Below are 21,848 nucleotides of genomic sequence, written 5' to 3' on the forward strand. Positions count from 1 at the left end.
ATTACAAAGCCAGACTAAATGAGGAAGCTTATTATTTAGCAGTTGTAATTATTTAAGAGGTGTTTTGTTTTATTTTGCTTTTAATTCTCCAATGAAATCCCGAGCTCTTTGAAGGCTGAGACCATGTTGTATGTGTCTTGGAATGAAGGTATGAATATACTTTGTGTATTTACTATGGGTCTTCCATAAACATTGTCTCTTGTGTTTGACTCATATTCCTAGACGTAAAAACCCAGGCTATTTTCAGATGAACGTGCAAACTCAAACTCACTTAAAGTAACAAAATAGAGATCATGCTGTCCAAAGTTGGTAGGAAAACAGGAAAATAACCACAGGTTTCACAAAAGATTCAAGAGCCAACTGTTTTTGTCCCACGAATTACCTGCAGGAGAACGGGGACAGGTGCTTTCTTTGGGACGTGAACTGGACCTCAGATGGAATTGCTCAGAGAGATCGACTTACTCATTGCGGAAACAAGGCATTTACCCACCTCTTTGGCTAAAGTATGCATTTTATTTCTTGTCTTTCCCCAGTTTATTTGAAGAAGAGATAATGTCATATGTGCCTCCACATGCCTTACTCCATCCCAGCTACTGTCAGTCCCCACGTGGCTCTCCTGTGTCCTCTCCCCAGAATTCGCCAGGTGAGTCCACCGGCTGCATGCAGTTTCTCTGAGGAGTGAGCCCTAAAGTCACATGCTCTGTCCTCATAAAGGACAGTAAGGGAACACTTTGGGTACATCTGTACTGTTGGCGCAGGTACATATTCTGTGGTACTTCCTGTCTCTTAAAACTGGCTTGTTTCCATGGGGATTTATTTTGACAGGAAAATAATAACATTCCAAAATAGGATAAATGTTAGCAGTATGAAATACTCAGATGTAGAATTTACTTTTCATTATGTTATGTAGTGCCTAATATACCTTGGAAAATATTAGGGCACAAAATACTATGTTAGCTGTTTGGATTTAAAAAGTTCTAGTTAGGAGATTGATTCAATGAATAATAAAGAGAAATCTCTATTTTCAAGAAATATTGTAGAATTAGAATTAGTGAGTTTAATGGTCTTGGATAATTTTTTTTCCCTTCAGTAGTTACTAACTGCATTAGGTAGGAAGACCAGAGATACATGGGTGGGTAGAACACGCTGATAGATGAAATTAACTAAAAATTTTAAGTTTAAATTCTTTTTGAAAGGGGTATGGTATGAATGGAGGAATGAATGGATGCATGAATAAATAGTAGATAATGCAGCTTAGCAAATGAGTTATTTTTTAAGGAAGGTAGTCATGATGTTGACAGAACATCAGCTCTATTTATCCTTATTATAAGCCATATATAGTTCACACTGTAGCAGTTATCAGAATTTAAAACTATTTTAATAGAAATCCAAACTCCGTATGTGTCACTAAAAGCTGCTCTATGTTCTCTGATATATAACACCTGTTTTCATATATTGGTATCATAGTGAAGCTACAGCCTAACTGAATACCGCAAACAGAAAAAGGTCTATTAATTTGTTTATTTACTAGAGATTTATTGAGCATCCAGCTATGATCCAAGCCCTGAATTAGACCCTGGTTCTACAAAGATGAATAATACAGTCTCTGCCTTTGAAAATACACAGTGAGGCAGTAAGTCAATAAGTGGCTCCAGAAGCTCTGTGTTTAGTCCCATAATGAAGAAATGTGTGGGAACACAGATGTGGGAACAATTCTTCCTTCAAGATGGGGGTGGGGTGTTTGGGGAAAGGTGAAGATAACAGGTATAAAGGGAAGACTTGAAGAATGATGAATAGGATTTTACCAGGTGGACCAAAGGAACGAGGACATTCTAAGGAGTAGCATGAGCTAAGCCACAGAAGCATGGAAGTAGTTTAGGACAAATTAATAGATACAAGTAAAGGCAAGTTCTCAAAGCTCAGGTTGGAAAGATAGGCTAGAGTTGGTTGGCCACTTTGTACTCCATGTGGAGCCACTGAAAAGTTACAAACCAGGAATATCCTGTTTTATAAAGTTCAGTTTGGTGGCCATGTGGAGGGTGTATTAGAAGACGAGAGACTAAAGTTAAAGAAACCATCTGGGAGGCTGTTGCATTAACCCAGGTGACATGATAAGGGCTGGACTAACAGTGACAGAGAAAAGGGAGTTAATTCAAAGGCTATGTTGGATGTAGAGATCCTAGAACTTTAAGTCCAAATAGGGAAGAGTCAAGGCAAATTCTAAGGTTCTCACCACATAGACTGCTAGACAGATGGTAACACCATTTACCAAGAAAGGAAAAAGGTTAGACTGGAGGGGAGAGGTGAAAGGAGGCTGGTTTGAGACATGTTTTGTTGAAGAATCTTTGGGCCATCCAACTGGAGATGGAAACCCAAAGACAACTGAAACAGAGTCTTGGAGCTCAGGGGAGGTTAGCAGCTAGGAATACCAGTGTGCTGGCGGCAGTTGAAGCCCATTGGGTAGACAGAGGAAGTAGGGAGGACAGGTCAGTGAAAAGAAGAGAAAATAGGGGATGGTGACATGAGCAACTCCAATATTTAAGGGAGGGGCTGAGGGTGTAAGTGAAAGTGAGAGAGCCAGTGGATTTTGGAAGAGAATTAGGAAAGGCTTTTTGGGGAAGCCATGTTTCAAGAAGGAAGGAGTGGCCAACAGGGCCAGGTGTTCAAAGAAGTCAAGAAGGATGAGGCCTGAGAAGAGGCCATTAGATTTGAAAATCATGAAGTTATATGTGGCCTTTGCCAAAGCAGTTTCTATGAATTAATAGGTCATGAACTGGAATGTTACCAGTTACAGGATGCTAGAAGATGTAAAGTAGAAAACAGGCATGAAAAATATTCTCTTCATGAAATATGGAAGTGAAGCAAAATAAGGCAGTACTTAGAAGGAGAAGAGGAATTAAGGAATGGATTTTAGGATGGGGAAGTTGAGCATGTGTGTGCGGAGGTCAGATAGTGTGGGTGGAAGGAAAGTGGTTTGTTGAATGGGGCAAAGAAGCAGCGGTCAGCACAGCACAGGCCCGTGGGAAGGCAGGACACTGGAGGCAAAAGCACAGGTCAACTTTGGAACAAAGTAGGGACACTTATTTTGATGATACAGAATGAAAAGAAAATAAATAATATGGCTCTACGGGTAAGTGTAAAGGTGTAGGGGAAAAATTAATGGAATTCACAGCTGGCCTCGGTCATTTACCAACTGTGTGTGACTTTGGGCAGTTTACTTCCTTTCCTGAATTTGAATTTCTTTCTCCTTAAAATGGGAATGATAGTAATCACCTCCCATGGTTATTTGGAGGAGAATGCCTCACCTGGTACCTAAAACATGTCAAGCATCCAATAAATGTTAGTTTATCCCTTTTTTCTCTCTTTCTGGAAATCTGAGAAGTCTAATTTGTCAATATATGAACCACTAATAACTGATATATATAAATCTATTTCATATTTGCAGAACTGGCTGCCTAGATATTTAATCATTCTGACGGGCCTTAATCTTAGCTAGAACCTACGAGGGGGTTTCAGTGGGTTGTCCCTTCACCTCATGCTTTATGGCTAAAGGAATGAAGCTCTGAGGAGTATTGCTCATCCCAGTCAAAGGTCTCTTTTCCAAACCTTTTCTGTGGCCCCTCCTCCTAGAGAAAAAGTAGATCACCGGATCCTGTCCCTTCTGAGCCCTGCAAAGAAAGGCATGTGCTCTCGGTGATGGGCTGGACCCTTTTGAGACTCTGTGAACATTCTAAATGGTGACTAAGTTTCTTCTTTTCAAGTAGCATCACACATGTACATAAGTAACCCATGGTGGTAATAAATGCATTCTGGAAGCAGATTGTGAGTTAAACGTTTTCCAAAGACATGTCTAACCCAAATATATTTAAATTGCTAGCAGTGTTTGTGGTGGTTTTAATTTTCAGGAAGAATCATCTCCATATTTTTGGCCTACTCTATTTCAGTGGACTTTATTTGATCTTGAAATCGGGATGTACGGTCTGCTATCAATGGAAGTAACTATAACTAATTCCACATGAAACAAGGGCAGGACCAGCCTCATTTACCCTGTGGAGGAATCTTCTGTTTCTTTGAGTAAAATAGCCTCTTCTACCAGTACTCCTAAAGTTCTTATGAAAACATTTCTAACAGATTTTTTCAAGTTGTCTGATCCTCCTTCTTGTGACTAGAATTTCATTCCTTTTAGTGGTCTGAGAATAATATTGGAAAAATTACGACGATCATAAATTTTAATGATCTTCTTTCAGAACACCCAGGAACCTGCTAAACTTTCCATACTTTTCCTCATTCCAAGCCCATTTACATGTCTTTTCAAGTGCAGGAGAGAGAGGGGCTTTGGAAACTTGGACTCACTGCTTTTTGCAGCTGTTAGAGTGCTCACCTAAGATTTGTCAAAATTTTGGAATGTGAAGGTTTGTTTTTCTAGGACCATTATAATGCCAGTCCCAACCTTAGCTCTGCCAGAAGGAAAAGATCTTTCCAATTACCATATGGTTTATTATGCCGCATATAGGACCCGGAATTTTATTTAAGGACTTTTTGTAGCTGCACATTTCTAGGAATTGAAATGCAAGAACACCTAATTTATCTAATATTGTTGGAGATGTGCTTACTTATGTGAATTTTCCACGTGACCAAAGCTGTGACATTAGACATCTGAGAAATTGTTTAACCCACCATTTGCTAAGACTCTTTCATAAATACATTATACTTCTCCCTGCTTCCCTAGACACAGTACCTTGAGGATATTTCATGGTTTCTGGGGGATCAGCATACAGAGCTGTTATAACTTGACTAGAACTGGACACTCTGGAAGCCAGGAGAGCACCAGATCACACTCACGAGAAGTAAAACAGCCCAGAGAGCACTGAAGAGCTGTGTGGGTCTTTGCTGGAGGCTGTCTTAAGGGCAGTTATTTCTCTCAACACACAGTGCACCTCCTTTAGGACTTTCTTTTCCCCTCTTTTCCTCCAAAGTCTTAGTATCCCAGCTGCCGCTTATCTCATCTGCTCTTTTCACAAATATTCTCTCTTCCTTGCCCTCCCCTCCCCCTGCCTTTCCTCCTCACTCTCTCCCCCTCCATCTCCCCCTCCCTTTCTCTCTCTCTCTCAGTGTCTCTCTCTCCCTCCTCTCCCTTCCTCCTTCTTTGACTTCCTCCCACCCTCCCTTCTCCCTCTTCCATCCCTCCCCTTTCCCGCAGTCTCTGAAGCAGCTTTATACTTGTTTTTAGAAAAAGTGTTGTATCCCTTCTCTTTGCTAAGCCCCACAGAGATGATCTAGGAACCAAACAGTACAAATGAAGGATGCTCTCTGGGTAGGTGGGGATGGGGGAGTTATGATTGCAGAGACCGGAGGAAAACCAAGTACTATCTCTGTCACAATATACAGGTATTTTTATTTTTGTGTTTTTTTTTTTTTTTTTTTTTTTTTTTTTTTTTGTGGTACGCGGGCCTCTCACTGTTGTGGCCTCTCCCGTTGCGGAGCACAGGCTCCGGACGCGCAGGCTCAGCAGCCATGGCTCACGGGCCCAGCCGCTCCGCGGCATATGGGATCCTCCCAGACCGGGGCACGAACCCGTATCCCCTGCATCGGCAGGCGGACTCTCAACCACTGCGCCACCAGGGAGGCCCTATTTTTGTGTTTTTTGTTGCTGTTACTCTCCCTTGCTTCCCACCCCTAATGCTCTCAGAAGATGCCTGTCACTGGCACGCCCTCCAGCTTTCCCCTTTTAATAAATTGCTTTTAATTTGCCAACATTTGAAAAATCAGATTATCAAATAAATAAATGGTAGGTAAATGGAAGCATCAACAAGGTCAAAACAATGACCTGAGGGCCTTTTATTACTCTTAGAGAATAAAGCAAAAATGCCAGGACTTCCTTGCTTGTGCTTTGTGCCAGCTATTTTTAAGGTTTTGTTTGTTTTTTGGTTTTTTTCTTAATTTCCATTGTTGATCTATGTTCCAGAAGACAGAGTTTTCCAGAAATTATTATAATGCTTGATAGTTTGTTCTCATTCAGTAACCGGGAATTCTTGTTTTTAAAATGCCATAGAGTTTATCTGTTTTAGAAAGTGAACAGAAAAGAAATTCTCTTCTGAGCCATCCCAGTACATAGGCCAGGAACCATGCTGAATTAGGCTGAGCTTCATCCCCCTCCATTGCAGACCAAGAGCAAGTCATCAGAGCATTCTGGGTTCTGGGTGGCACACCCAGCATCAAAAAGACCCAGACTTCTTAGCTGTTTGATGCCAAGGTTTTTCTAGTATCACCTAGAAAAGAAATCCTTTGCCTGGTAGAATTCTTTAGTTTGTATGTGACTGTACAGTTTTTTAACAGTATGTGGAAATAGTGTAACACTATATGGAAGTACTTTAGGCCTGCCTAGCAATGATTTTTAAAAAGTCTAATATCTGTTACTGAAATTTTTTCCTATAAATAATTAACATAATTCTGACTATCCGTAAAACCAGCCTTTCATTTGATCACTTCCTATATGTAACATTGACCTTTTCGTATCTGACTTCCTTTTTTAAGACCATAAAGACTATGTCATTACTCTCTCTATAAGAGAATTATATTCTAGAACTTCACTTACAGTTATGGTTCTTAGTTCTGTGAGCTCAGTCTCCAAGATAATTTTTTATTTCCAAAGTGGAAGTAATATTGTTTCTGCCCTGGATTTTCTTGGCAGCTGCACCTGACTTACATTAAGAATTTGACAAGGGCCAACAGCATAATTTATTGTAATTTTTAAATCATGATGTAATGTGTAAATGATTTTTTCATAATAGAACTATTGGCAAAAGAATTTTTGCATTTAACAATTTCTGTCTCCAGAGTCTCCATAATTGAATTCCTTTACCTAGAGCTTAAAAGGAGTCAGAGCTAATTTTTATTAAGTGTCTGTATTGATATTGATGGAACGCGTTATGGCATTTGCCACATCCTTTTAAGCATCTCAAATTATATAGCAATAGTATATGTGCTGTTTTTCAAAAGTAATCAACTCTTAAAGAATCGGGTTTCTTTTGAGTCCTGAAAGGTTTTTGGTCTTTTGTTCCTGTTTTTCCTCTTCCCCATCAATGATCGCGCTCTTGAAAGCTGTTCATTATGGCTGCTTTCTGAGCTGTCTGGGTTTAGTAGTCTGCAGTTACTCAGACTGCAGCAGCAAAAGCTTTATTCTGCCACTCTAACTGGACTTGTGCTGCATGGCTCTGTCCCTCAGCCTTCCAAGAGAGGAGCCCAGAGTCCATGCAGATCATGTTCCTTCACGTTGCAAATGATACCTTTCAAATACCTGGGAAGTATTCCCCCTGTGTTGGTCCCTGGATGATGCCCAGGTGTTTCATTGGTTACCTTTGACCTTCTTGTGGGAGATAATGGTTCTCAGACTTGGCTGCACGTTGCAATCATCTGGAGAGCTGCATGACACACTAATGTCTGGGTCTCACCCCCACCGATTCTGATGTCATATGTCCTGGCTGTGGCCAGAATATTGGGATTTTTAAAAGCCCCCTAAGTGATTCTAATGTGCAGTCAAGATTGAGAACCACTGCCTAGGAGTCTTCTGCATCCCAGACCTTTTAAGGTCAAGTTTATTTGTTTCCTTTATGGCATAGCTCTTAGCTCTTTGGGTAAAAGATTCATAACTGTGCCAACAGACCTCTGGACATATTATTCATCAATAACTCATTTTATTAAATTCCATTCCCCAACCTCAGTACATTTCCCCATGTGTTTAGTATTCACAACTATGCAGATAATAGCAATAACAGCTAACATTTACATGGGGCTGCTTATGCAGCCGGCACTGCGTGAAGTGCCATACCACACATACACTAACTCATTTAATCCACAAGTGTGGCCCGGATCTCGCACTGGAACTCCAGTACTATATTTTCAAGTGTCTGCAAGGTATATCCACCTGAACAGCTGTCCTCTCCAGCTTAGTATGTAGAAAGCCTCATATGCTCCTGTCCACCAGCATCATTTCCCATGCTGCTTTAGCATCAGACAGACCTGGCTCAGATCCTAAATCTACTATTCACTGTCATATGACTTCAGTTTCCTTAGTTACAAAGTGGTGATGACAATAATAATACTAATGCCTGCTTCTTAGACTTGTGAGGATTTCCCAAGATCCTCTCTGTAAAGTGAATGGTCCTTAATGCATAGCAGACACAACAAATGACAGCTATTGTTATTGTTTAAAAAGCTTTATATTACCATGAGAGCTTCCTACTCCTCCTCTTCCTTATCTACTCTTACCAATTCTTATTTCACATTGTAAAATTTCCTCTGAGTCACCGTAGTCCAGGCTAGTCCTCATCCCCTCAGGCCTCCATTGCTTCAACTACTAACTAGGTCTTTCCTCCTTCCCGCCCTTAATCTACTCTGAAAATCATTTCTGAAATAAAACACCCCTTGTTTGTTATTCCCTTGCTTAAGAACCCATAAAGGCTTCCCACTGCTTGCTGCATCACGCTCACACTTCTCAGCTAGGTTTTTAAAAATTCGTCTCATAATTTCATACCAAACTTCTGACCAATTTAATTTCCTACTTACGTCCTAGCACTCCCCCTCTGCTCTAGGTTAGTGGGGTCTCCTCCGTGTCTTCTGAACCTGCAGGCAATGCTTATTCCACCTCTTGCTGCCCTGCCCCAGTATAGACTGTAGTTCTCCCATGTTTGTAAGGCCTGGTTCCAATAACATCTCCTCCCTGAAGTCTTTTCCATTTTGATCTCTACTTATCCTCATTTACTGTTACTTTTCTATAACACTGATCTCAGATGTACCCTCACTGAGTGGCAGTGGCACCGTGGAGAGCACGTGCTTTACCTAATGGGCAGCTGCCCTCTGTAGCCCCAGGGAAATGGGAAATGCAAGCCAGTTGTTGCAAGAGTTCCCAACTGATTTCCGAGAGAAATCAGAGCTTTTTTTCCTACTTGACATCTCCTAATTTTTAAATGTTGGCAGTTAATTTAAAACCTTTAGAACATTGTGTGGCAAACAAAATAGATCTATAGGGCTGGGTATAGCCCCAGGGCTATCGTTTTGTTCCTTCTGCTTTAGAGTTTGTATACCATCTAGTTTAAGACTTAAATATTCTCTAGTTGTTTGATATGTTCTATTTCTGTCTTCCCAACCAAGATATCCACTGCAGCAACCTGACCTTATCCATTCTGAGCGTCTGTTGCTGAACCTAACACAGTATTAGCAAAAAATAATCATCACTTAGTTGGTTCATGCATAAAGATATATTTTAGGAGCTTACATGGTGTGTAATGCACAAGACATCACAATTTTTGTTTTCTGGTTTCTTTGATTGTGTTGTGAAATATTTCTTGGAAACATCCAGTGTTTTTGTCATGGCGCTGATTCCCATATTCATCATCAGTTTTGTATCCCGGCTTGTTGGTTAGTCACCGTGTGATACAAAACCAGATTTTTCTATGGAAAGAGGAACAAACTATGTTGCCTTTATATTTTATTAATGATGCTTGCCGTGGATTGACATGGAATGACATGTAATGACATGACATCTTTAGATAATCTGTAAATAATTACAGTACTTGGCATATATTAAGAATGCAACAAATCACAGTATTTTTACTCTGAATAACCAGGAGACATGTGCCTTCTGCAATTATGGCTGAATTCTGTTTTCAAATCAAGATTATTCTACCCTGTGGTATGAAATGTAATGTTGTAGGTTTTTCATCAAGTATGGAAACTCACTCTTCTTGCTTTGCATACCACATACTTTCACACTATAACTTCCTGTCTAATTGCTGTGATATCATCTCAGCCGCAAGCAAAGATATTCCACCCTGAACAGTTACCATTAGGCCTGAGTAACTGTTTGACTCATATTGATTTGGACTGAAAAGAGGAACGTATTTGACTAACACATGGGCACCACTGTAACTCTTCAAACAGGATTTGAAGGCCACAAAGAAGACATCTTAAGATCCTGGTTAAGCTCTGTGATAGCCTTTGACTTGGAGAGGTGAAAAGTGCAGGGACCTAAAAGTATTGCCTCCTTTTACTTGTTAACTGTGGTCTTAGCCCCATGGTAATATTTTTCATGGTGATGTGATGAACCTAAGGACATCGCACAAATCCACACCCTTGTCTCTTCGTGGTTTGTTGTAGGTACTCAGCGTGCCAATGCCCGTGCTCCAGCCCCTTACAAGCGAGACTTTGAAGCCAAACTAAGAAACTTTTACAGGAAGTTAGAGACTAAAGGATATGGACAAGGCCCAGGGAAATTAAAGTAAGTCAAAATAATACAAACCCCAGGATTTGTAGATGGTGAAAAGATGGGATGCAATTTGGAATGTAGGAAATGGATTGATGAGGGATGACCAGCCTTCGTTTTAGTCGGCATAGTTATTTTGGCATGTGTGAATTACAGGATCATCTAAAACATAGTTCTTGAATTAAGCACAATTAAACTTAAGGTTTTAAAACAGACAGGAAAGAGACGACCATGTTTCACATAAAAATAAGGCAAAATTAAAAGCTGATTTATTTTGTTCTCCTGAAAAGTACCTCTTTGTTGACTTATTGCACATTCATTAGATATAAGGCTGTCACAGTGTCTTGTATTGCACGTCGCTGTCTCCTGGGCTGACCTGAGTGTAGGACTACTGCTCAGCTCTGTTGCCTTCTGTGAAGTAAGCTTAACTTGTCCAACGGAATATGTCATGAATGTTGTTTCTGCATGTCTTTATCCACCTCCCTTTAAATGGGGAAATTGAAACATCATCATGTTGTTTGGCCTAGAATTATCTGAATTTCCTACTTACCCATACTCTCTCAGCCCCACCTCCACCCCTGTCCCATGTCCCCACTAGAGATCACTATGCCACTTGAGAGAGAACAGAGGAGGGGGGTCTGACTGCAGAAGCGTCGGGACCCGGGTGTGTGAGAGAACTGCCCAGCCCAACAGGCACACGGCTCACTGCTCCCCATGCAGGTCTTGCTCATCTGAACTCACAGGTTCCCCTTTCATCACCCTCGAAAACATCAACCCACCCCAAACACCGTACCTCTCTGAGCTTCACTTATTAAGGTCTTGCTGATCAAGCTTTCATACCTTCAACCTCCCTATCATCTCCCTTTCCATTACTATTTGCATTAAGGGCAAATTGACACCTGTTTAAGGGTGACTTAAATTGTCATTGTCACAAGTAGATTAATCAACCACCAGTATCATTCATTTGTACCTATCACTTAGGGAATCTCAAGATTCACTTAATTTTAAAGTTAAACCAAGCACAACAGGGCTTCCCTGGTGGCGCAGTGGTTGAAGAGTCCACCTGCCGATGCAGGGGACATGGGTTCGTGCCCTGGTCCGGGAAGATCCCACATGCCGCGGAGCGGCTGGGCCTGTGAGCCATGGCTGCTGAGCCTGCGCGTCCGGAGCCTGTGCTCCGCAACGGGAGAGGCCACAACAGTGAGAGGTCCGCGTACTGCAAAAAAAAAAAAAAAAAACTAAGCACAACAGTAAACTCCACTGCTTTGGAGGACACTGAGAATTTTTTTGTCCTTGTTCTCACTGTTATCTTTCTAGGTACTTAAGAATTGAATTCCTAGGTGCATTCAAGCTTAAAACATTACCTCCTAGGGTTGCTCTTCCTTTCCTAAACAAATGTTTTGTGTGTGTGTGTTGTTTTTTAATCATTTTCCTTCTGGGATAAATTGATGTGACCATTCAGAAAGGACACTTGCATTGGTTTTACAGGTCTTAGGTGGGGTGCTCTATTTACCAATGATTCTCTGGTGTAACTTTTGTTAGTGCTATTAAGAGTTACAGACAAATGTGTGCTTTATTGCAGACAGCAATGATAGTAAGCCACTCCACTTTTCCCCTAGTTAATTGTGGTAAGTGGAAATTAAATGGCAAGTGCCCAGTTCTGGAAAGATAAGGATTAGGAAATAATCTGTATTTTTCAAATTGTCTTTTTCTGGACAGGTTAATTATCAGAAGAGATCACTTGCTCGAAGATGCTTTTAATCAGATTATGGGCTACTCCAGAAAAGACCTGCAGAGAAATAAGCTGTACGTCACATTTGTTGGGGAGGAAGGGTGAGTAGCTCAGAGAAGTGGCCTGTGAAGCACAGGCTGTGGCTGCCGGAGGATGTTTCCCCACACTGTCCCCTGCGGTTGCCTGAAACAGGAAATCCTTCTGACGGAAAATGCTGTTCTCATACACTTAAACCTTTCAGTTTTTTTCAGTTTTTTTTTTTTTAAAGCTTCCTTTGATTTTTAAATCATTTGACATAGAAATTCTTTGGTAAAAACTCATAACTATAGATCATTTTTGAGAGCAGAAATTTAGTTTCGTTTCTTCTCTCTGTAACTCTCTCTCAAAGGGAAAACATGTTTGTTTGTTTGTTTTATTGAAGTATAGTTGATTTACAATGTTGTGTTAATTTCTGCTGTACAGCACAGTGATTCAGTTATACATATATGTACATTCTTTTTAAAATTATTTTCCATTATGGTTTATCACGGGATATTGAATATAGTTCCCTGCGCTATACAGTAGGATCTTGTTGTTTATTCATCCTCTATATAATAGTTTGCATCTGCTAACCCCAAGCTCCTCCCACTCTATCCCTCCCTCCCCCCAACCCCACCACCCTGGCAGCCACAAGTCTGTTCTCTATGTCCGTGAGTCTGTTTCTGTTTTGTAGATAAGTTCATTTCTATCATCTTTTAGATTCCACATATAAGTGATATCATATAGTATTTGTCTTTCTCTTTCTGACTTCACTTAGTATGATAATCTCTAGGTCCATCCGTGTTGCTACAAATGGCATCGTTTCATTCTTTTTTATGGCTGAGTAGTATTCCATTGTGTGTGTGTATATATATGTGTATATATATATATATATATATTTATATATACCACATCTTCTCTATCCATTCATCTGTCGAAGGACATTTAGGTTGTTCCCATATCTTGGCTATTGTGAATAGTGCTGCTATGAATATGGGGGTGCATGTATCTTTTTTGAATTAGAGTTTTGTTTGGGTATATGCCCAGGAGTGGGATTGCTGGATCATATGGCAACTCTATTTTTAGTTTTTGAGGAACCTTCATTACTGTTTCCCATAGTGGCTTTACCCATATACATTCCCACCAACAGTGTAAGAGGGTTCAAAACATGGGCTTTGAGATTTAAAAAAGCAAGGAATTGCATTTTAACATCTATGATCTTGTTATGTGCATAGGAATACTAAGTAAATCGTACTTCACCTGTTAAATAAGCTAAGTTTCAGAATCACGAATTAGAAACTGGTGTTTGCTAGAGAGTAGGGGGCATGAGGAGGATGCAGGATGGGCGAAATAGGAGAAGGGGATTAAGAGGCGCAAACTTCCATTTGTAAAATAAATAAGTCACAGGATGTAATGTACAGCAAGGGGAATATAGTCAATAACATTGTAATAACTTTGTATGCTGACAAGATGGTAACTAGACTCACAGTGGTGGCCATCTCACAATGTATCAAATTATGGAATCACTACATTGTATACCTGCAACTAAAATGATATTGTATGTCAACTGTACTTCAATTTTAAAAAGATAGAAAAAGAGGAAAAAAGAAGAATCCTTCTGTTCTACCTGGAAATCTCCCCAGCAGTATCTCTTGGGCCTTGGTTCTTATTTCTCTGTCTCCACTTTTTCTCTTTCTTTGGCACACCTACCAAAATAACTACCTGCCATAAACAGAGTCCAGCCTTCTATGACTCTTCCATGAGTGTGCTCATAGAGATAAAAGTTAGGAAATGAACGAGTAAAGACTCCTACACGGAGTTTATTGCATTCAAATAGGCATAAGGGTGGTTTTATGACTCTTCAGAAGATGACAGCTCTCATGTCTCCTAGACCCCTTACTCTTTCCTCATTTCAGGTTTAGGTTTGGAGTCTCAGCACCTTCTTTGTAGACATCACTAGAGTAAATTTTAAAAATACCACATGATTGTCTGAACTCTGGTTGTCTTCTCTTTCGCTCCTTAACTGCTGTTGATTTGGATCATTTTAAGGCTACCCCTCTCAGTCTTGCCCAGGAATAAAGTATATTAGATTATGGAATCGTAGCAATAATATTCAACAAATTCAGCCATTTGGTTTATGGTTGATGAAATGGAACTGTCAAAGTATAAAATAATTTACATGTGCTAGTAGAACTAGATAATAGTAAAATTGAGATTTAAAATTAGGCCTCTTGTCTTCCATCCAGGATTCTTAGACCAGCACTGAGATTTAGGCAACACTCCTGAACTCTGATCTATCTGAATTTTTTCCTACCCATGGATCTTTTCACTATTCCGGCTAGTGACTGATAACTTCTCTTGTCACATATAGTGTTGTATAGTCTCCCAGCTGTGACTAGATTAAAGTAAAATGTTACATGGGAAAACAATATAATGTGACAAAGTTTGAGAAGCTTGCCTGAGACTTGAGCCTTTTGTTGCTGACAAGCCTTAATGGACTTCTAGCTTTTGTTAGTTGTCTTAAAGATGCAGGTGCGCAATTGAAAATGAAGGCAAATGTTTTTAGCCTAATCACAGGTATGCATGGGATTCCAGGTATTTCCTTACATAACCAGTCTGGTTTGGATGAGAATACTTTTCCTCCCCCAGAACTCCAGCTGCCTTTCTTCTTTGTTGGACCACAGTTTGTTGAGATCTCAGAGATGTAGGCAGGAGTCTTTGGAAACCATGGTACTTAGGTTTGAATAGCACAGATGCTATCATGCTTGATCATCCTAAAGCTGTCTCCCCATGATCTGGACTGACATCCATTCCTAGCAGGAGGCCCAGGCAGAGTAGGGCCTGAAACTTATTTAATTGCCACTAATGTCCAAATGTTTCCTGCCTCCATTTCTTGTCTTCTTCCTGTAACCCCAGAAGGAAAATAAGAGGGAGGATATTTTGAGGTGTGACCTCAGCCCTCAGGGACAATCTCTTAATCAGGCCCCTCTGCATATGGTTTATTGAAACTGGAATGGGGCCAGATAACTTCTGGTCTCATGGCTTTATCATGTCAGTATCATACATATAGATGATTAAATATAGACTTTATTTTGCTATTAAGGCATTGGGAATACATAATACTATTTTGAAAGATTAACGCAGTATGCTTGCTAAAAAATTGAAACCTCAAAACAACATAAAATTAAGAAGTTATTTTAGCCTTAGTCATCTTACTACATTAAAATTAAAGATCATAACATTTCTTTCTGAATTATAATAAATACCCAAAGAGAAAAGCTACCTAGGTTTTTCTGTGGAATTCTGAAATGGAGCTGAAAGTTTTCTGGTCACTTTCCCTTCATTAATTTTAATGCCCTCAAAATGTGTCATTTTGTGAGTTCTTCATGTCTAGCTCTAGTAATAGGTATTAAAAAATGTATATGCCTAGTGCCCAGATGTTGGCTTGCAATATCATTCTTCAATAAAAAGGACTAGGGCTCCTTGGAGAAATGGGTGATTCTAGGACTGGGGCAGGAAATATACAAGACGGCACCTGAAGCATCTTGTGCCAGAAAGTATAGAGGAGCTCAGACAGCTCACAGTGATGTCAAAGGGACACAAGAACCAACTGAAAGAGCTGCCAGTGGTCAAAAGTGGAATAATTTGAGCAACAAAATAAAGTAGTATTGGATTAGAACCCCAAAGTATAAAATAAATATCTATATGCTGATATAAATAAAATATCTATATATTGATATAAATACACAATTGAATAAATAAATAAATAACAATAGACAAATTTGTGCAGAAGATTTCCAAATAATTCTGCATAATTCCCTGCTCCTTAATTGTGAGTTGCACGTAGTGACTTTCTTCCAAACAGTACAGTATGAAAGGGGGAAAAAGAAGTTAAGTCTACAGTGGAGAAGCCTGACAATCACACAGCCAGGTGATCAAGGCTAAAATCTAAAATCAACAGTGATATATCCTATTGATAGTATGTACCCTTGGTATGATGTGATGAGAATGACACTTTATTGTCTTCCTCCCAAAAACATGTAACACCAGTCTAATCAGGAGAAAACATCAGATAAATCCAAATTGGGGGACATTCTACAAGATTACCTTATCAGTGCCCCTTCAAACTGTCAAGGTCATCAAAAACCAAAAGCATCTAAGAAACTGTCACAGCCAAGATGAACCTAAGGAAACATGGCAATTAAATGTAATGTGGTGTCCTGAATGGGATCCTGGATCAGAAAAGGGACATTAAGCAAAAACGAAACAAATCTGACTAAAGTATGGGTTTTAGTTAATAATGTATCAATATCAGTTCATTAATTGTAACAAATGTACTGTACTTATGTAAGATGTTGATAAGAGGGAAACTTGAGTGTGAGGTATATAAGAATTCTCCCTACTATCTTTGTAACTTTTCTATAAATCAAAAACTAATCTAAAATAGAACGTTTATTAAAGAAAGCATAGAGTCAGGATTTGGGGAGATTGTGAGAATGTTTCCCCCTGAACAACTTTTCTTATTTCTTTGCTGTCTGATGAGTGATTGCCACCAGGGTAATTTTTGGTATGTGTATACTTCCTTTTGCACTTGAGGTCAGGAGAGTAATAAGTATATAGATACAGTTAATTCTGTGGAAGGAATTAGTAGAGGTATTGGTATGTATAGAGTATTATTTTGTGTTGCTAAAGTCAACTTTGTTATCTGTGAGGGAATAATACTTTGCAATTCTTATTGATACCATCTCACTGATTTGTATTTTCTACCTGTCATAATCAGGGTCTTTATTTATAATAGATTAGTGAGGGCATAAAGAGAAAAGGATTTATTTTTAAGAATAATGCGTCTGCCTGTCCTCCAAAAAGGTGTGAAGTAGCAGATTCACTAAGAGACTTCAGCTCTGCTTTAAGATGTTTCTTTGCGTAGGTCTTGACACATGATATATAGGTTGTTCCTGAAATGGAAGAGCTGAGTCAAGAGAAACGATGGGAAATGTTACAGTCATAAGTTTACAGGACGACTACAAATTCCACGTGAGGTAGAATTCACCCCAGAATAGTAGAGATGCCTGTATTCAATTAAAAATACAAAAATAGGGCTTCCCTGGTGGCGCAGTGGTTGAGAGTCCGCCTGCCGATGCAGGGGACACGGGTTTGTGCCCTAGTCCGGGAAGATCCTACATGCCGCGGAGCGGCTGGGCCCGTGAGCCATGGCCGCTGAGCCTGCGCATCCGGAGCCTGTGCTCCGCAACGGGAGAGGCCACGGCAGTGAGAGGCCCGTGTACCGCAAAAAAAAAAAAAAACAAAAATATATCTAGAACCTATTAATGTAAATATACTAGTTGACAGCTAATTATTATATCTCGCTAAAATAATGCTGCATGTTATACTTGGCTTTTTTTTGAAAAGCAGACGGTTTCTAAGCAAACCACTGTGGTTTAATTTGGTCAGCGCTCAAGGTTTTGTTCTAGTCATTAAAATTTCCACCCAACGTAAGTTGGTTATCTGCTCTTGCAAAGTGGGGAAGAGGAGAAGACAGCAGTGGTGGAAGAGCTTGGAAACTGAGTCATCTTGACTGAGTGTGGTGGGAAATTGCAGACTCTAGTTGCCTCTTTCTGTTGTGCTTCTGTCCGCCTAGAAGTTGCTTCTTCAGGAAGGGAGCCAGTAGAATACCGCATATTCTCCAGTGTATTATTTTCTTCTAAATGTGTGGTGTCAAAACTTAGCTAGGCCGACTATCGTGTTCTGATGGGACATTTGGGGCCATTCACTTCTTTTTATTTATTTTTTATTAAAGTACAGTTGATTTACAATATTGTGTTAGTTTCAGGTGTACATTCACTTCTTAGTACCCAAAACAAGTAAGGAAATAATGGCCTGGATAAAGAGAGGATGTTTGCACTGTGATTGCCTCGCCTCTTTTTTTTTTCTCCGTGGCCAGCTCTATAAAAGGCACCTTTCTTTAGGAAAGAATTAGTTCATTATATGTAAGGTGCCATTGATGTGGCATTAGTCATCTGTCTTGCAAAGCCACACTTGGACTAGGGAGGGGATGCGTGCAAACAGTTTTAGTTTGGGGGTTTAAGAACAGGTGCGCTCTTCCTGTGATATTTCTACTTAGACAAATGAAAGCAACTAGGGAGGATGAGATCTGAAAGGTTTTCTTGGGTCCCTGCTTATAAAAAAACCAGCAGCTCTTAACATCTGACTGATCTAGAAGTTGTTTGGGGTCCTGGGCTTGATCATTTATTCCTCAGAAATTTGTAAAGCTTCAAGTGGAACTTTATGGTGCTGCTTGTTTTCTTCTAAAAAGAGACACTTGCAGGATAACCTAACTGATCCATACCATGCTGGAGAAGGGTGCTTCGGTATCTAGGCTTTGGCTTGGTATCACCAGGTAAAACTTTGTTATACTAATTGCTCACAAAATTCCTTACTCACCCATCAGGGCTTCTTAAGTGGCTTAAGAACCAAAGCCTTGCTGCTATAAATATCTGAGGCTGAATCAGGTGTATAGGCCATTTGTGCCTGAACCAACTTGGAAGAAAGCAGAGTCGTCCAGAAAACTTGTAGGAAATGATAGTGAGACTTCCCAATGGCACCATCGTCTTTCATTTTATAGTCTACTTCCTTTGGAATACTTGGTAAATTTTAGTTGTAAAAAACAGGAGAATAAAACTATTTATTTTAACAAATATTGGCTGCTACTAACAACTCGGGTGGTGTCAGCCCAGCAACGGGATGGTGTTTAAAATGCCTTATCAGCACTTCATGGGGCTCAAAATGACATTGCCACCCTAAGGACATCTGTGCTTATTCCGAAATGGCCTCAGATGCAGCTGTTGTGTGGCTACACACCCGTTGTCCGGAGTTTCATTATTTCCATGCCAAGTCTTTAGCTGTGGAACCAACCTAACTGGCAGAACAGGAATGTAACAAATGAGCCCTGTGATATGAGTCATATTAACTATTTATACGGAAGATTGCTAACACAGGAAGTGCATGCATAAGGTATCCTGCTGGGACACGTCTTATTGAATTAGGTAGACATATGTAATGTGTAGTCAACAACCTGCCCTCAGATATGCGGTTCTAAATTTCAGATTATAATCAAATCAAACTTTAAAAACTGTCTTGGCTTTAGAGTGACTGACTCTATCAGTGCTGCTAGAGTTAAAAAACAGCAGATAAAAGCCTGAGCAGTTGAGGAAGATACATTTCCCTCCTAGAGGAGCTTCTAGCTTTGTTCTCTCTTGGGAAAAAAGGAGTTTTACTTCTCAACTTAACTCCTCAGGGAACATTCATTGTATCTTTAGCCAGATTTAGTTATCATCATGAAAAAGGAACCAATCACTGAGGTCCATCTTTGTTGTTTTAACAAACTTTACCATATTAGAAGATATTAGACTTGGAAAAGACAAGGAGCAAGCTTTCTAAGCATAATTCACTTGAGCGATTTCTGACAGTGTTTGCTAATTGGGTTGTCTCTTAAGGACTGGCATGGCCTATTAATGCATTGAATATAAGGCAGACTTGTGCAAAACTGTTCACTCCGCTAGATGTGAAATAACAATGTAAATTGTATTGATTTCCTTTAGAGAGCATCAGACAGCTCCACTCAGTGATTCAACAATATAAACTGATCCCCTCCTATGTATCAGGCTAAGTACTCAGGATCCAAAAATGAGAAAGACATAGTCCCTGCCCTCAGTAGGGTTACAGTTTAGATGTGTGTCTGGTGGGAGGCAGACACATAGGCAGACAATCATAAGACACTCTGCTAAGTGCGGTATTACTAAAACACAGAGAGCTGAAGCTCAGTGAAAACCTGCTGTTTCTAACTGAATGCCACTGTTTAATTTTAAGCAGCTAAAAACCCATTTTACTTATACCAGTTGTCTCTTTGTAAGAAAACTGACTCACAGAGTGTTTGGCTCATGTTTCAGCTGTCTGTGGCCCTTATCCTCGTGTGCCTTGATTGTGTCTGAAGGCTTCTGCAGAGCAGGGACCCTGCAGGCCAGGGCTCACTCACGGTCTCACCCTAGGGTGTGTGCAACCCTCCTGGAGGTTGCATACACCCTAGGGTATCGTTGTCATTTTATCTTTCCTTGAAGTGATCCTCAGTAAAGAAGAGGGTTTAGGGTAAGTCAGGTTTTTTAATAAAGCAGCATTTTCCTCCTACTTTCTTCTGTAGCAGGGGTTGACAAACTTTCTCTGTAAAGGGCCAGGTAGTAAATATTTTAGGCTTTGTAGACCATACATTCCCTGTTGCACCTACTCAACTCTGCCATCATAACAGGAAAGCAGCCCCAGACAACACATAAACAAATGGGCGTGGCTGTGTTCCAATAAAACTTAATTTACAAAGCCAGGGGGTGGGCCAGATTTGGCCCTCAGGCCATAGTTTGCCATAAGCAACGTTGTTTAAAATTTATTGAAGGGTGAGCTGTAAGGAGTAATGAACATTACACTTGGGATCAGGAAACCGGTGTCAAGACCTGGATCCTCCACTGCAGCTTTCATTTGATACAAGTCAATAATTTCCTTCAGCCCCAGTCTTCTCAATGAAATGAGGGGATGGGCGAAATGACTGCTCAGATACCATTGACGGCATTCTCTGTTTCTGAATAGACACAGGGGTCTGAAATTCACCATCGATAGGAAATTTAGAGATGTTTTGCATCCACAGGGATCCAGGTAGACTGGAATCATGAACTCAGTCTCACAAAGTGAAATTTAGTAGGAAAAGTATAACGTCCAGTACTTAGGTTTTAAAAAGATACAGTGAGGGGCTTCCCTGGTGACGCAGTGGTTGAGAGTCCGCCTGCCAATGCAGGGGACACGGGTTTGTGCCCCAGTCCGGAAAGATCCCACATGCCGTGAGCCATGGCCACTGAGCCTGTGCGTCCGGAGCCTGTGCTCTGCAACGGGAGAGGCCACAACAGTGAGAGGCCCTCGTACCGCAAAAAAAAAAAAAAAAAAAAAAAGATACAGTGACGTGCAGACAGTATGGGAGAGTCCTAGGGTAAAGAAGCATAGGTGAAAGGTTTGAGTTGATGACTAGTTCATGATGAGTCAACAAAGTCAAGTGACTGCCCCAAAAGGCAGAGTGACATTAAGCTGCATTAGTGGGGGAAAGTGTCCAGGAAGAGAGGTCAAGAGCCCTTTCTAAGTTTTTGCTAATGAGACCACACCTTGAGTGTTGTGGTCAGCATAGACCCCGCCCCTTAGGGTCAGACTTTGACACCTGGAGAGTGTCCAGAGCAGAGGACCAGTGTGGTGAGGGAATTCCCTACCCTGCCTTGAGAGGAGGTTGAAAGAAGTGTCTGTGTTCATGAGTGAGGAGGGGGCAGGGACCAAGGATATGGAAACTGCTGAACTTAGAGTTCTTGTAGAAAATGACTTTTGAAAAAAAATTTACATCTTTAGCATCTAGATTAATACCCAAAACATAATAGGCACTCAGATATTTGTTGAAAGAAAACCTCTAAGTATGTGAAGAACGTTCAAGTGGAAAAAGTATTCTACTTGTTCTTGGTGGTGTCAGAGACCACAAATGGGACAGTGGAAGGAAGCCACGAGACGCTGCCTTGGTCTCGGCACCAAGAGGGGTAGCCTGCGTCACTGTACCTGGCAGGCAGCCGGGGGGGCTGCTTTGGGAGCCCCCCTCCAGCGTGATCTGAGCATAGTCCCACGCTTCCTGGTAGCCACAGTATATTCAGCTGCCCCAGAAGGCAGTTCTGTCATGTCACCTTAAGGCCTCTCTGGCCTTGAGAGTCTGCTGTGTTTGCATTTTTCTGTACACATAGGTTTCTTGTCAGTCTACACTCATATCTC

General features: G+C 40.6%; 1 protein-coding gene across 2 annotated transcripts in view; it reads left to right on the forward strand.

Moving 5' to 3' along the window:
* Positions 1 to 21,848, forward strand: part of HECW2 (HECT, C2 and WW domain containing E3 ubiquitin protein ligase 2) — a gene marked incomplete at both ends in the record, with an annotated part of 235,382 nt that overhangs the window by 184,207 nt on the left and 29,327 nt on the right. For both annotated transcript variants that reach the window (XM_079710019.1, XM_079710018.1), the window contains 3 exons: positions 534 to 643; positions 10,156 to 10,276; positions 11,981 to 12,094. In XM_079710019.1, the coding sequence (XP_079566145.1) occupies positions 534 to 643; positions 10,156 to 10,276; positions 11,981 to 12,094 (345 nt within the window). The remainder of the gene's footprint in view (positions 1 to 533; positions 644 to 10,155; positions 10,277 to 11,980; positions 12,095 to 21,848) is intronic.

This window comes from Hyperoodon ampullatus, assembly GCF_949752795.1.
Source record: "Hyperoodon ampullatus genome assembly, chromosome: 8".
NCBI lineage: Eukaryota > Metazoa > Chordata > Mammalia > Artiodactyla > Ziphiidae > Hyperoodon > Hyperoodon ampullatus.